The sequence below is a fragment of the Mesitornis unicolor genome, unplaced genomic scaffold (genome assembly GCF_000695765.1).
Source record: "Mesitornis unicolor isolate BGI_N332 unplaced genomic scaffold, ASM69576v1 scaffold6697, whole genome shotgun sequence".
Classification (NCBI taxonomy): Eukaryota; Metazoa; Chordata; class Aves; order Mesitornithiformes; family Mesitornithidae; genus Mesitornis; species Mesitornis unicolor.
In genome coordinates, this window is record NW_010198298.1 from 46,004 (window position 1) to 63,470 (window position 17,467).

General features: G+C 37.5%; 1 protein-coding gene across 1 annotated transcript in view; it reads right to left on the reverse strand.

Moving 5' to 3' along the window:
- Positions 1-16,193, reverse strand: part of ARHGAP42 (Rho GTPase activating protein 42) — a gene marked incomplete at its 5' end in the record, with an annotated part of 53,070 nt that extends 36,877 nt beyond the window's left edge. Inside the window, 4 exons of the mRNA XM_010189098.1 lie at positions 33-162; positions 4,939-5,043; positions 11,530-11,640; positions 16,092-16,193. Of these exons, the coding sequence (XP_010187400.1) occupies positions 33-162; positions 4,939-5,043; positions 11,530-11,640; positions 16,092-16,193 (448 nt within the window). The remainder of the gene's footprint in view (positions 1-32; positions 163-4,938; positions 5,044-11,529; positions 11,641-16,091) is intronic.
- Between the last annotated feature and the right edge of the window lie 1,274 nt (positions 16,194-17,467).

A 17,467-nucleotide genomic window follows, 5' to 3' on the forward strand; every position in this document is an offset into this window, starting at 1 on the left:
ATTAAATTAAAAGCTGCATCTGTTTTACTCACGTTTCTCCTGCACATAGAGATAGCCTTCCATTGTCCATTGACTTGGTGGTCTGTATTCCTGGTTGGCTGATTTCATTCTTTGCATGAGTCTCTCCACTTCCTGCCTGGTGCTTTCAAAGTTATTCCGGGTCTAATACCCGGTAAAAGAAACAAAGAAAAAAACACATTATTGCACGCAACTACTAAAACACAGCAGAGACCTAATTAGTAACAATGCCGAGGAGACTATCAGAGACCAACAGAAGCATTTGCCAGAGATAAAGAAAAAGCTATAAAAAAATAATACTTTTCATTGCTCTAGAAGCCTAGAAATAACGTAGCAATGAAGAATTCAACTTAAGCACACAAGTCTATACTTGAGAACATTCTCTTTCTGCAGGTCACTAACTTCAGAAAGGAAGTCATTCCATATCTTTAGTTATGCTTATAGTACTTTGCAGACAGACGCAGGCTTTCTCTCTATGTACTATAGGATACCCAGACGGAAGCTAGGCTAAACTAGAAGCTGCTGAAGTACAGAGCAGAATCCACTGGTTTAGGTTAATGCCAGGCTAATGTCTCTAGACAGCTGCAGTGGAGGAGCTGCAGCTCTTCCCCACATGTGGAAGAGACAAATGTACTGTGTATCTGTATGTGCAGTGCAGAGGGTTGGACTGGATGATCTTTAAGGGTCTCTTCCAACCCAATACATTCTATGATTCCACGATAATACCACATCTGCTGATACTTAGAATAGTCAGGTTACCAGCTCTGTAATGAACATCTTTTGATAGAACTATGCAAACACCACAGTTAAGTATAATATAAATACATTAGGTAAGAAACAGGTCAGAAGTGGCAGGACTGTGTTAAAAGCACAGGACTGTCTCTGTCCTACATACCGTGTGTGTAACCAGGCATCTGGCCAAGCAAACAATTAAGTACAAAGGTAGGTTATTAATATTTGCTACTATCTATATGCATATAAATGGACATTTTTTCCTATGGAATTCAGTGGGGCCAGGGTTTCCTCACACACATCTAGTATAGTACAGTAGAGGAGAATTATCATGAGGTGCTGTTGATAGGTTGCTACTAATATACCAGGTGTTGAACACTTTGTTCCTACAGGTAATATAAAAGAGTAAAGATTTTTGTAATGTTTCTGCAAAGCCATCTTGTGGACTTTAATCCTGCTCTCAAGACTTTATACACTGGTAAATACTGTCCCCTTTTTGTGAGCCATTCATAGAGTTGTGCAGGACTGTAGTAACACACAAGTTAAAATCTTCTTCTTGAAGACAAACAATACCCAATTAATCATTAGAGAGGAAGATAAAATTATTCTCTGAACTACTTAGATTACATCCTTAGGGTGAAGATCAGTTCAGGTCAAGAGGGACATGCCACTGAAGGGAGGAATCTTCAGAGCTTACCTCTATATGTCTATTAAGTTTTTAATTACTACTTTAAAGCTTCCAGGACTTTCTATCAAACAGAAAACAAATCCAAATGGAGATACTAAGTAAGCCACTGGCCAGGTGAAACTGTGAAAGTGACAATAGGTCATGTCAGGACATGGTGACCTGTAAAGAGCTGTTGGTCTGGCACTACTCTGCTACTCCTACAGCTGTTACTGCTCCTGCTCTAAGCTGTAGGACAATTTTAAGAACAGACAGAGCAGTTCAGATCAACTCTATTCTCCAGTACCTTAACACACAATGCAAGGAGAGGAGTACTTTTGACAGCTAGAACAGACAGGCTGAACACAATTTTCCCTGAACACTCTCCTAAGTTTGTCTTTCTCTACAAAAATTATTTCACTTCAGTCTGTGGTTGGGTGATGCTCTGAGTGACAAGTTAGTAGACAGCCCAGCTGGCAAAAAGGAGCTGTGGATCTAGATCTGGAGCCAGAATTCAAATGTCTGTGTAACAGCGGTGAATGATGTACTGTATCCCATTATATCTTCTTGTTTATGTTTCTCTGATGTATAAATATAATAAAAAATACCATAATACACTGTTCTTTCTGCCTAACTTTACATCTCCCTCTATCTCTGTATTTACAACTTCAAGCTGTACTTATATAGTATTTAAGAAGAGATTAAGTTTAACTATTTCTTAATTAACATTGAAATGGAGAAAATCTGTTAATAATTCTGTTTCTACAGATATAAGCATAGAAGATACTGACATATTCTGACTTACAATGCCAGTTTTGGTCTGCGCTGTGGGCTAATGCTCCTCTCAGAACCTGCCATACTAAAATAAATGAATCTCTGGACTGAAGCACATTTTTCTCCCTACACTGAAACTGTGCTGTGCAACAACACTGACCCCTTGTGCCTTTATCTGGAAGAGTATTAGTAGCAAACCATAAGTAGCAAACACATAACATCAAAGGACAAGGAGCAGAGATGCTCTACAGACAGAAAACATTTGCATTTTGATCCAAAAGGAAAAGGTTAGTCATCTAAGAGGTTTCACCTTATTTCCCCAAGCAGCATTTTAAATGGGATCTGTAGCTACATATGAACAACAGACAGAATAAGGGGCTACGGAGGTGTGCTGCATGTCTAATTGCAGCAAAAACTGGAAATGTGCAGTACTCCTAAGAACACAGATCTGCATTAACAGTGCTAACATAATGCCATTTTTCAACTTTGAACCAACATATGCATCTCAACTAGCGAGATACTACAAGGAAAATGTCAGTGTTTTATTTTCCAGTAACCCACAGGGAATATCCTGTACTGCTTCAAAAAAAGCATGGCCAGTAACTCAAGGAAAGTGATTCTTTTCCTCTATTCTGCTCTTGTGAGACCCCACTTGGAGGACTGCATCCAACTCTGGGGCCCCCAACATAAGAAGAGCATAGGCTGAGAGAGTTGGGGTTGTTCAGCCTGGAGAAGACTCCAAGGGGACCTTATAGCGATCTTCCAATACCTGAAAGGTGCCTATAAGAAAGCTGTGGGAAAGCTGTTCACTAGGGCATGTAGCGATAAGACAAGGGGTAATGGTTATAAACTAGAAAAGGGTAGATTTAGATTGGATATTAGGAAAAAGTTTTTCACCATGAGGGTGACAGATCACTGGAACAGGTTGCCCGGAGAGGTGGTGGAGGCCCCATCCCTGGAGATATTTAAGGTGAGGCTTGATGGGGCTCTGAGCAACCTGATCTGGTAACATTGTCCCAGCTAACTGCAGGGGGGTTGGACCAGATGATCTTTAAAGGTCCCTTCCAAACAAATACATTTTATGTTTCTATGATTACATGGACCTGTTGGAGTGAGTCCAGAGGAGGGCCATGATCAAGGGGCTGGAGCACCTCTGCTACAAAGACAGGCTGATAGAGCTGGGGCTGTTTAGCCTGGAGAAGAGAAGGCTTCGGGGAAACCTTATAGAAGCCTTCTGGTACCTGAAGGAGGCCTACATGACAGAGGGAGAGGGACTACAAGGGCATGTAGTGATAGGAGAAGGAGTAATGGTTTCAAACTGAAACAGGGTAGATTTAGACTAGATATTAGGATGAAATTCTTCACTATGAGGGTGGTGAGACACTGGCACAGGTTGTCCAGGGAACTTGTGGATGGCCCCCCCCTGGAACTGTTCCAGACCAGGTTGGATGGGGTTTTGGGTAACCTGGTCTGGTGGGAGGTGTCCCTGGCCACAGCAGGAGCTGGACTGTATGAGCCTTAAGGTCTCTTCCTACCCAAACCATTCTATGATTAGGTAGCAGTTGAGCACAGTAAGGTGCTCTTGCATCCCAGACCTAGGTTCAGTGGCCAAGGCACTATCCAAAAAAGCTGATGTCAGATCTTCCAAACTATCATTGCTTCTTTGACTTTAGTGGAGCTATAAAAAATTCTGCTGGGTGAGTATCTTTTCTTGAAAGAAATAAATGGAAAAGAAATGGAGTGACATGTCTAAAAACACAGCATTTGGAGTAAATCATAGCATGACAGAACTCCTTTTTAAATTTCTTCTGTACTTTGATATTACTCATAATGAAAAATGTAGGGCTTGCCCAATATTAAGATATTGAACTTAATTCTTTGCCTTAAATGCAAGTAATGGTGGTTCTAATGCAAACTGGGTGTAAAGATACCTTGTATCTACTCACTTGTATCTCCCTGGAAGCCTAACATTTGAGTTACACATTGAAATAAATATACATTGTATACAGCAGTTATGATGTGTGGAAAAGTATGCTGATTAAATGCATTTTTGTTATTTCTCAAAGCTATGGATTTTTTGGGCACAGTTAATCTTGTGTGGCTTTTACCACCGAATTCAGACCAGTCTAGAGCAAAAGATCCATCTGCTCAGTTGAGAGTGACTCTCTACATAAATAACAGATCCTTTCTTCTGGTGGAACTTGATGCTCAAGAGTTGCTTGCTGTGGAGGAAGGACCCACCAGTTCTTTGATGCTCCAGAGAACATCCAGAGAATGACTTCCCAAGTGTGCTTTATATACAGTGGAAAGCTAGCAGACAGCAGAACAAGCTTCTTGTGGCAAACTGTGATTTCAAAGAAACAAACTGCATCATTCTGTACCAGCCGGAGCATTTCTGGGACATCCACTTACTCCAGAAGACAAGCTCCACCCTCAAGAAAGCATTTAAACATGTTTAAGCCTATGTGGACTACTGTGCTTTCTAATAAAAACTTGGCTGTTGTCCTTCTTTTTCAGTTCTCACTCCCAAATTTTGACCTTGAAATCACAAATTGGCTATCTGAAGTAATTTGTTGATTGGAATCTGCATTACATTAACTTACAAAAAATAACCTTTGCCTATTTATATATTAATTTCAGCTTACCAAAACACTGCAAGATTTAGAGTTCCAATAAAGTGCTATGAGTCTACTTTAATATCCTGAAATTAAATTAGCAAACAAAATAGTGTAAATACAAATCATCCTTACATTCTGCAAATTGAACTGCAGCTGCTGCTTGTATGGTGCAAACTCCTGAGCCAGCTCATACCCTTCATGGTAAAATGTAAATAATCCTTGAAGAAAGGCCAAGAGCTGAAAAGGTAAAATTGAGAAGTGTTACATATTTTTAACATGCCCTCTTAATGCTACATAACACAAACATAACAGAACATACACTAACTTATGAGGAACATGTATCACCTGTGATAGTGAAAAAAGCAGTTCTTAGAAAAAGCTAGAAAACACTTTTTTTATCTAATCAGATGAATATTAGAAAGCAAAAACTAAGGCCAGCTGATTTTTTATTAGTTTCCAACAGCAAAATACAGCAAACCAACAGGAAAAAACATTCTGTGTCTTAGCTCCTGGAACACTCTAGGCTTTCACTACTTGCAATAGCACAGCTTTGCTAAACAAGGAATCCATGGTGAGACCTTAAGAAAGACAGGTGTTAAATGGGCTTTTGCATCATGACGTTGCTGTTTCCAGAATAATTTAATTCACTGTCCTAATAATTCTGTCCAGTATTTCAGCTGGAGTCTTTGCCAGTGTGCATTTTCCAAGTTGATACTTTCAGAGTTCAAGGTTTTTTTTTCTTCAAAATATTTTTTCACTTTCTTCATAGTAATTGCTTGGGCTTTGACCTATTTTCCACAAATTATACTCTTGAAAGTATGTTTTGGACAGCTTAATACAACACAAGAAATCCAGACTATTTCTTCCTGCTCTGAACAAAATGCAAGCTCTGTGTGGTATGTCTGTGACTGACTCCAACAGAATAGTTGGAGTATGTATCCAATTGAAAATCCTTTTTAAAGTTTGTTTTAAAGTAATGCTTAAGTAGTAAAAAGTGCAACTAGATTTTCTGAATCCTTATTTCAGCTGCTGAATTAATGCATTCCTACCAGTTATTAGTTCTAAAAGTCTTCTAACTTATTCTGTTCTAAGCTTAAAAATGTTTTGACACTACCGTAAGTCTTCTTATCTGCTATTAAGTGACAAGCACTTATTTTTTTATTATAGACTGCTATCTTTGTATATATAACTTAGCTTACATACAACCAAGTAAAGAAAGCAACAGCAAAAAAGAGAGATTTACTTGGATATACAATAACAAAAGCTATAATAACAGGACAGATTTATCTTAGCATATTATAGCCATTGAAAAGCTAATCATCTGGGCTAAGTAACTGGCTGTCCAGGCTGCATCCTAACTCAGTAAAAAACCACAGGTATTCAAGAGCATAATTCTTTGTCCTTTTTCAGACTTCTCTTTCAGGATGGGATGAATGATCCAATGGAACCATTTATCTCTCTCCATCGACTACTGAAGTAGCCTAGAATCACACAACAAAAATGCCACCATTCATATTGAATGCACTTTTTTTGTGTTACCAGTACCACAAATTACTCTAAGTGAAACAGCTTAAAAATGTAGCTTTTACTGTGTTTATATTTTCTTTAAATTTACATTCAACCCTACTTGAATAAATGTAGTTAAACTGTTCTGCCTCCATTTTTCCTATCACTCACTAAGAAACTGCTGTACTAAGGTAACACATGTATCAGAGGAATAGCTAAAATAATATTTTGTCATTTTAAAGCCCCATCCATTCCAGCATCGCAAGTCACTACACACTCTTTAATGTGCAAACTTCCACAGCTTGACAGGTGAGAGATCAAGGATGCAGCTCTCTGGGCAGAGGAGCTAACGTGATGACTTGCTGCTGCCAGACTAAAGGCTTGCTCTCCCCGTCCCCTTCCTCCTCCCCTTCCTGACTCAGCTTTGTCACACATCCCACATGTACTTGTGCTGGCTCTGGCACTGCTGAGCTCTTCAGTGAGCATCTCTGCCTGGGAAGCCTGCTGTTTACTGCATTAGCAGGTTAAAGTGGTTCAAGGTTAACAGACCATCAGTGCTGGCACAAATAGAAGTGTGAAGGCATGGCTGGGAGAAGGACTTCCCCCTTGGATTTTACCAGTATTGCAGGATCAGATGAAACACTGGCCCTAGGCAGAAGTGGTGAAAGCCCACGCCTGCCCAGTTGGTCATGGAGCCTGGAGAACTGAGAAGATTCTTGGGCATAAAAGCCACTTTCTGTGGGGGCTCTACAATGGGGATGAATTTCTGATCCACATCCCACCACCGCACAATGAAGGCAACCCAGTCAAGTGAAGAACTCCACAGCTTGTGTAAATTGTCTCAGCTTTATACCATCATCGGCCCAGCTGAAATAATTATCTCAGCTAAGGACCTGGCCCTGCAAGTCTCTTACTGTTTATTTAAGTGGTTCTGAGGAAGGTCCAAATACAACAATTTATCTTACAAAGCTCCAATTATGTAAAGGGACAGGAAGATTTTTTTTATAATGTACAAGTTTATAATGTAATTCTACCAAAAAATACATAAGAGAAAAGAAAGAAAACTAATCTTCCCTTTCTATGAATAAGATAAGTAAATTATACCTAAGGCTCTGCTCTGGCTCCGGATGTGCAAAGACCCTGCCCACAGCCTAGATCTAATTACTCATCTATGTCTCCAACTACAGCTCCTTCAGATACAGCAGCATAACTATTCCTGTGCTTACTCTGACTCGCATCAGTGAAAAGGGTTAACTTTACCTGTAAGTAGGAGCCTGCTGCTAAACCTGCTACTTTCAGCTAAAGAAGCCCTGCAGGAGCAGAATGAACACTCAGCAAAATTGCAGCCAGAGCAGAATGTTAGAGCGCAACACAACTACAATAAACGAAGAAGTGGGAGAAAGTTTCAGTATGTCAGCTTATGCTTGAATTTTAAAGATCATTTTAAAGGGCATTTCTGGAGAATGTACTATAAATGGTTTAAATTTCAGCTTCAATACTTAAAGAAAATCATTTTCTACCATACAAAATGCTTTTACAGAGTATATGGAGAAATACTGAGGAAAATATTTAACACAAGATGGCAGCAAAGCAGAATTTATCAGAAAGCAAAGAAACAGCAGTAAAAAAACCCTGAGAAAAATCTGAATGCATTGTAGTTGAAGTACTGCTCAGGTATTCTGACAGTTGTGCATTGCAGAGGATCTGGCCTTGAGGTTCTCTTGGTCAAATACTCTCTGAGCACTCAGAAAAAATAGGAACAAAAGGAAAGTAAAAATATGCTTACTTAGTGCAAGTCCTAGACCAGCTCATTCAAATTCTGTGTTGAAACAACTGACACTGAGGATGGTATTTGCTTCTATGTATGTGTCACTAGTGGTGGAAGGACAGGCATCAGAAAACGCCCTGTACCCAAAGGGCCTGTGCTGTTAAGGCATCTTCATAACCAGTTTCATCAGGACAGGCACAGCCATAGCACTGCATGGAGGAGATCTAAAAGCCAAGGACTTTAGCCCTAAGCTTATGCTCACAGTAGGGTTTTCTTGTTGCTGGTGTTACGAGTGGCACTGCTCCTAAAGACAGGCTCATAATTCTAAAGAGATTTATATTAAATAACAAACAAAACCAGTCCTTTTCTCTTTCAAAAAATATTTTCAGAATATATTTGGGGTGGTCTTCACATATACAGAAGTGATTTGTTTCACCAAACATCACGTACAATGTCTGATGTGTTCATATCAACATTTTTTCATTTCAACAAGTGCCTTATAGTTACTCCAATCCGAGTAATCAGTCACATCAATAAAAAGCGTGGTCTGAACTCCGTAATACAACGCTAAACACTACCCCAGCGCTGCAAGGATTTCAACACAGAACCTGAAACAAAATCCAACTACTTCTTGAGACTTTATTTATTTTTATGTAGAGCTGGTGACCTCAAAACTGCTTGGTCATTTCATTCTCACAGGAAGAAGACTGTACTTAGGTTTCGGATAGGGGAGGAATTTAACCTTTGGCCTGTAGCACATCAGCCAGAAGTCCCTGTCTCCCTGGCTTAATTTTATTTATAAGTAGATAGCAGCAGAAGGTACTTATCCATAAGATTAAAGTGAATGTAGTTAATATTGTAGAAAATCTAAGGAAAAGGAAATTTAATTTAACATCCACAGTGAAGTCTCATGGAACTGCAGGCAATTACAGGCAGGGTTTGTTGGTAGCTTGCTTTTTTTTCTTTACGTAAACACTTCTGGGCTTTCGTGACATTTAATGGACCTCCCTCACATTTCATATGTTTTACTGCTTATGAGCTCTGTGCCCCGATTCCTATAGGCCAAGGAAGTCCTGGCACTGCTGAGGGACAAAGCGGAGCTCTAGGAAGGAGTTTGTATTCCTAACAACCGCAACATCTTCAGAGAGCCATGTGGGTTTGGAGTATCTTCTCTGGGCCCACAAGAGCAGATATTATTGTCACTTACTTTGTTTTGCTGTTTAACTTGCTGTGAAGTAAATTTTAACACTAAATTGTCCTTGAGAAAAAGTTTAAATTCATGATCTGTATGAAAGGCTTTAGGTTTATTTTGTTGTGTCTTTTTTTTCCCTTCGGAAAAAAAAAAATCAAGATTTAGGAGGATCACAAATAGCAGCTGTCAGTTACTCACACTCTACACATTTGGAACTCCTTGAAACAAAATGCAGATTGCAGCAGAGAAATCCAGGGCCTGAGAAGCAGCTGCAAAAGTCTACCCTAAACATTATAAACCTCTATTCAGAGTTTGTCCTTATCTACTTGCATCTAGGAGCACATGCTCATGCTTCCAACATCACTTACACAAACTATGCATTTTTAGAAAGCCTATTTTGAAGACTTTTTATTTTGTCTCATAGTATTGCTGATGCATAATTTACTTGGCATACTTTGACTTTTTTATTTCAGCATGTTGTATGCAAGACACTAGAAACAAAAAAATAATTTTGAAGGTTCAAAATTTTATAACTGATGTTATAATTTAAGCTACCTTTATATTCTGATTGATTATAAAAACTTCACACCTGGTGCCAGAAGACACTGCCTGCAAGGGCTATCAGTATCCAGCCACCAGAGTACTTCCTGTACCAGCATGGAACAAACTGTACCAAACTGAAATGCCTACTGATCTGACACAGGATGGCAACTGATTAACTCAAAAGTAAATTTTACCTACTGGATGTGTACACCTGGTGATAAAACTATCCAGGTCCACAAGACTGAGTTTACCAATAACCTTCTCTGCTTGCTTGCTCAGTAACAGCACTGATGAACTGATAAATCCTTTTTCATTCTGGTAATTCATAGCTGCTGCTGTGATGGCTGACACAGTGTGGGGACAGCTCCTGGTCACAAGGATAAAGCTCAGTATCTCCAGCAAAAATATACAAAATCAAATTTATTCTTCCTCTCTGTATGGCACATAGCATGAAATATGCCCTATTTTAACTGTATGCAAAGTCTTCTCAATACCAGTAAGTTTCTACCACTTTAAAGGATCATAAAGTTTCCTATACCAGGGTCAGAGCTAGGTCAAGATTGCTAGATTTTTCCAGGATGTGAGTTTTGCAGAAGCAGACAGAAAGAGACAATCTGGATTAATCTGTAACAGGTAGAAAAATGTTCTTATTTGGAATCCCAGCGAAATTTTAGTCTCAGATTTGGCAGCTGTATGCCATAGAGATAGGATTTCTCTAAGTACTGCTTGCTGAATTCATGTTCATTAGTTTGCATCAATGTCAAACATTCCTTATACAATATATTCTCATATCACGGAAAGGAGGCATCTGAGAATCTCTTCTTGGAGACACTGGGTGTTACAGATGTAATTCAACCCATTTCACAGTCAAGAGTGCTGCTTCGGTTGGTTACACGAAGGCTGAAAGGTGGTGTGGAAAAAGTTATACCAGTCATGTTGCTCTCTCACAGCTGATGCTCTGCCGTGCTCAGTGTGCTTAATGGGAAGTGGCAGATGACACCAAGGCTACAGGTCAAGGGCTACAGCTACTAACTAAGGCAATTGGCAAGCTAGTCCTTTATGTAATACAGTAGTAATACTACTAATGTGCCACAGAAATATGCTAGCACAGCATATTGAGGCAGCTTTTGGTACTGACTGACCCAGAAAATCAGAAAAGGGGGCAGAAACACAGTCTAGGAGAAAATTCCAGATCTAAATATGGACTTTGAAACTCAACCTTATCTTCTTCTATGGTGTGTCAACATATGCTTTCTTTTCTGTGTAAGGTAAACTAAAGACAACTGAGTCCATCAACAAAAAAAACCCAACCTATCCTACAGAAAACCTGATTTTTCACTTAATTTCATGCATAACATGGAAAAAACGTGTACACTGCCTACATGGAATATTTAAATCCAAAATCCGTCTCAAAATTCCAGCCATGAAACCATGGTATCGGGCAACCACCACTATGTGTTGCATAGCCACATTACATGTTGTCCCATTAAAATGTTATGCACATTCCAAGTCACCAGACATTTCACTTCACAGTAGAAATGATACTCTTACATAAACCTTTAATAAACATGGAAAGTACCCAAGCCAAGATCTTAATGTCTGTCTATATACAAACAACCTGTGATCACAACATAAAAAATGGAGGAAAAAAATAGTTATTATAAATTCAATTTTCAGGTATAAATGCATGCATTTTAAAGACAATAAAACTTACAGGTTCAACAAATTCAAATTTCTTTTTTTCTTGTACTTCTTGAATTTTAAAAACATATTCTAATGATGCTTCATAGAAGTTTTGATGTTCTCTGTCAATCTGTGTATCTGCCTAAACAACAAAAAGAAATATAGACAACATTAATTTACTCTCACGATTGCTTTAAAAAACAGATTTTGTCAATGGCAAACAGAACTCCCCTAAGATTACTTTACATGCTTCATACAGTTCAGTCTTCTTCCTGAAAATTAGAATACCTACCTAAAATAGCTAAACACAAGTTTAAGAAGCTATTATACATTTTAGCCTCATGTCTTTTCCCCACACCTTTTTGATTTCTTCTTTCTTTTTGTACTTTAATATTCTAGTTTTTAGGAGAACCTGGAGGGAAACAAAGAAAGGTGGCAGCAGAAAATCTGTCCCGGCTATATGGAAAGTTCAGAAAAAGAAATACAAGACAGTAGGATAGGAATTAAAGAGAGACAAAAAGATTAATATTTCTATTGAAATATTTGAGTATCACATGCACTGAAGTGTATCTACTTCTCAGCTTCAAAGACCGTCCCATGAAGGTGTTTTCTCTCCTAAATAGATTATATTTAACAAGGAGGCATAGTATGAGCCACATGCTCTTGAAATAGAAACATATTTAAGTCCTTAATCTCATAAATATTTTTTTCATGTTTTAATTTTCAAATGCAAGAACTACAAGGCAATACTTGTCAGAAGTGTCTGAATAATGCCACATGATGTGAAGATCCAGTACCAAAACAGTGTCTTCTGCCTAAACAACTAAAGAAGTAGCTCTTATCAGCTGATAAAGGGTAATAGGCTTTTATCCTTAATTTAAACAAGCCATGGGAAAGGGACCTAACAGACAAGCAATGCAGTCTGTGGATAATGTCTAAAGACATGATGCAGACTCCATTCATCCTTCTTTGTAACAAATAATTTTCTCAAGCAAATCCCTTTCGGGCTACATTAGTTAGGTTTTGGTCTTAGGTCAAAAAGAAATTTTATCAAGTATCACCAATATGAGTTAAACCAGTCCAGCCATTTTTGACGTATTCCAGTTTAAATACAGCAGTATACCTCTCTATATTCTCTAGATCAATTCTGGCATTAAAAATGTTAGGAAAAGTGGAAAAGCTAGGTGTTGCCTTCGCTTGATAATAAACACTAAAACAGCAAACACACCATGAAAGAGGTTTAGTACTTTTAACAGCACAAATGCAAAAAGTCAGTGTGTTCCTTCAGGCAGGACTTGGTCATCAATACCACCATATATAATTAACATTGCTTCTTTAGTTAAGGACACACTACTGTCATGATTTGGCTGCACAGGGTCTTAACAGTATTGATCCACTTCCCTAACACAGCACTTCAGCACTACTTCAAAGCATGGACTTCTACAATACATTTCAAACAATTCAGTACTAGCATTTCCTTCCCATTCTCATAACAGACCAATCAGGAAATTAAGTACAAAACTTAATATTATGAAGCAGAAATCAAGCATTCAAGAATCTGAGTAACCAAGTACTTTACCACAGAATTAATGCTACCATGTGCCATTCACATAGTGCATTCAGCTACTGTTTTCTTTGACACTCTGCGTTAATGGTTTCATTTCACAAAAACTGTATCAGAAAGACAATGCTACATAGCTGAACAGAACCGTGTGCCACCACTTTGGGATGTGACCCAGCAGGCCCTCGCTCACAGAAGTGCAGTCAATAAGCACTTGAGATTGACTTCAACTGTGACATATTATTGCAAGCAAATAATAGACTGTAGTTTTAGAAATGAGCTCTTTCAGGCTTTGACTCAGAAAAAGTATTTAAACACCTAATTAAATCCATCTTTATTCTGAACAGCATTTAAGTAGACTGTAGTTGTAATGATACTTATGCCAACCAAGTGCCATCTCAAATAATGGATAGGTTTCTAAATTAAGGTCATAATCACCACTAGTGTACAGGGACTAATTCATAATTTTCAAAATATATCTTCTGTAGAAGCTCATGAATTTGTGTGAATGTCAAGGATTCAGATATGTAAGAACCACTTTGAAAGTGATTTTAAAGTTTCAAAAACCTGAAAGGGTTTTCACATGTTTCTCTATGGCTTCAAACTGAATGTAAAAAATAAAAAGATTTGATGGATATGATTTTGAGTCTCTACTTGTATGATATCTAATTTTTTCATTGATGCAGCGCATCACTAAAACGTATACCAGAACTTCATATCAGCTTGGAGACTGAAGCCTTTGTTCTATATTTATGCCTGATTCTGGAACAGACTTCAGAGAAATAAAATCAGGAGTTTATTAACTTTTCACATCACTCAATTCTGTTTTCTGCTCCGCTGCGGACTTTCATAGGCAGTGAAAAGACGGTAGTATGAAGTTTCTTTTTGATGCTAAAGGAAAAAAAAAGTCTACTCATCTATGTAAACTGAATAAGCAGTCCTGCAGGCCCTTAAAATACTCAATAAATTTCAATTAGATGAATATACATAAACCACTCTCTATAGAATAGGTTCTATATGAAACTTTAGAAGCCTAATTTAGGTGCTTTCAATTGCACTCAAGTGAGAATATGTATAAAAGCCCAATGCAGTATGAGAACTGCTCCTTGCTCATCCCAGTACTCCTTAACCCACCTAATGTGATGAGGTACCAAGAAACCTCAAAAACTCTAAGACACAGTGGGTTAAAAAAGAAGTAGTATTTTTCAGTGTGACAGCAGCACTCAAAAAATGGTATTCCCATCTCACTGAATGCATGACATGGGCTTGAGGCAAGGACTTCCCTTCCCTTGCATTGAGAACCAAAGCCCCAGCTGCCAGCATCCCTTGGCTCATTGCTCGTGCCCTGGCTCTGCTGTGGGCTGCTCCAGGCACCTCTGTCCTGGACATAGGGGCAATAAATGGGGCTCACCCAAACCACTCTGGATGTGAGTCAACAGATGTCACTTGCTCTTCAGGCCAGGAACTGGTGCATGGCCTCTTTTTATTTACTATACAGATAGAGGCCAAAAGTCTCCCAGGTTAACGTTTTTGGTACTGATTTGCTATTGTACCTTCTACTTGTGGTGGGTACACATTGCTGCTTCAGCATACCTACCACTGGATAAAACTAGGGAGGACAGAAGTGACAAGTTATGCCCTAGATGCTTTACAGGTGGGGCATCCAGAAAAGCAAAAACTCAGCCTCAGTTTAAAGATTTTTAAATCCAGAGATGTCACTTAAGGAGATAGTGGAAAAATTACTCTGATTTTCCATTAGTTTATATACTTGTGCCAAATCCATTGTTATTCTTCCACAGTTTATTAGATTCACAGTTGCTACTTTTCACTTCACTTGCTGTTTTTAGACTGTAATTATTCTCATGTCTTAAGAGTAAAATATTTTATTTATCTTATTTTATTTATATTCTAAAATAAATTGGTTTTTAAGTTCACTATTCCACATTTTGGTAAAAAATTTAGTTATTTTTTTCTCAGCTGGTGCTTAGCCACTAACAGAACTGTTTCTTCATCAATACACAAGATATTTAGGAATAGTGAAAGCTGTACATATAAAAATGATAAACAAGTGGAACAATTAACCAATCCTACATAACTAATGTTTTATCTAGACTGATTATTATACATACAGCTATGACATTCAGGAGTATAAACATTATTACAAATTCTGAATTGCTAATCCTCATTTAATTCAAATTATAGTATTACTGGTAAACATGAAAAAAAAACACCTACAATTTACAGCTGAGTGATGGTCACATATTCCAAGAAAACTCCATTAGCACACTAATCCCCATGATTTAAGAGTCACCGTAACAACAGTAATCCTATCAATACAATTTTAACTACTTTTGGCACAAACCCCCAAATATAATTGATTTCAAATTACTGGTTTTACTGTAACTTGCCTCAAAACAAAATCATAATTATTTCTACCAGCATAATGAAAAGCCCTGGAATTCTCCTGTTAAACTTGAAGTCTTCATGGTCTGTTTGTTTTTTAACAGAAAAGAATTAGCCATACAGACACTTCAAAGCTGAAGCTGTCATTACAATTTCAGGCCATGATGCTGCAATCTCAGAATAAGGTGAAAAAGAAGCATAAAAAAGCATCATTAAAATGACCTCAGTTCAGTCTCCCAGATTAAAATCTGTATGAAACAGAAGCACAGTTTCATGGACTAATAATTTAAATAACAAAAAAGCAATTAATTATTTGACTTTTAAATATTCCACATATACATTATAAAAGTCATATTTTTATTGTAGTAATATAATTCTGTTGTTGCAACCAATAAACATTAGCTGTACTTGGAAGTACACAAAGTTGTACGTGTAGAACGTTGCCTTGTTAAAATACTTTAACTCTTATTAAGGTCAATCCCACTCAAGAGCTGATATTCGCAACAAGCGTGACTGCAAGAAATCATCACAATTTCCCATTAACAAAATACAGCATGTCTCTAAGAGAAGCAGTTTGTTATGATCTCTGTGCAATTATGAAACTGAGTAACAGTGCGTTTAGTGCTTACATCTTGCAAGTGAGATTCTTTCTTCTTTGCTGATAAATTTAAGTGCTTCTCTAGGATGGAGTAATATTTCTCACTTTCCTTATCAAACTTCTTCTTCCCATCCTGAAAAACAAAACACCGCCAAGTAAAGTATTTGACTAAATATCACAGCTAACTTAAATTAAAAGAAAAAACAGGTGCCAAAATATGCCTGGTTAGAAAGCCATTTTTGTTGGTTCTGATGTTTATAGGGTTTAATTCTGAACTAGGCCTGAAGATACTAGGAGGACTGATTTGACTATCAAATGCAATATTAAGCAGGATTTTTGCCATAAATGATAAACCTATACCACAGACTCATAGTTTCCCATAATAAATACACATCAGTGGTATTTTGCTAAGTAGACATTTAATACAAAATAATCTTCCCCAAGTTTTATAAATATACCTACCTGTCACATTGTCTTTGATGAATAAAAACACTGTGGAAGACGTAGGCGAGTATAACAAATTTGATGATGATACAGGCTTATCCTTTCCATTTAAGACTAATATATGCTTTTTTTCCACCCACACTCTTAAAATATGAGGATAATGGAAAAGCACATAAGTGGTTGCAAAAGAAAATGAGTCCAAAAATCTGTTTCAAATAATATTTTGATGTGTCTGAATATATGCTTGTCTCATTTAAAAGAGTTATCCAGCCTTTTTCCTTTTCCACTCCTCTTGTTTTACCCATCATATGCACTCGTCACATTTCTACCATAAGACTACTTTAATGCACAATAATACAGAAGAAAGCTACTGCTATAAGTAAATTACGAAATATTTTATTTTCTTAATCTAATTTATACTTCTCTTTTTTTGAATCGGATATTCTGAAATTCAAATCTGAAATGTAAGAAAAAGGTAGTTTTCACAAAAGCTTTTCTAACTTTCAAGAAGTGCCAAATTTCAAAAGATAGGAGAAGGGATTAAAGTAAACATCTCATCAGAGTATTATTAATGATAAGAATATAATTTTTAATTATAAAAATATATCCTTTAATTAAGAGCAACTCTCTGCCAGTGACTTTTACAATCTTAGGTAAGTCCAAATGATTTTTTCTAATGACTAAGAAGTTGAACATTTTGAGAAAACAAAGAAAACTCAAGACAACTAGTCCTACTTACACATGTGCAAAAGCTATTACTGGTGGAAAAACTAATTACTGGGCATTACACAGTAACATTGGGTCATCTTCACTGGGTCACTGATTCTTTTCCTTTCTCCCTAGAAATTGTTATAAACAAAATCAAGTAACTAGCGTGCACTGTAGTACCACCCTGTTTTTCTTTATCATATCATGGGAAATGATATGATAAAGAAAAGGGCAAGAAGGAGGACCCGGGTAACT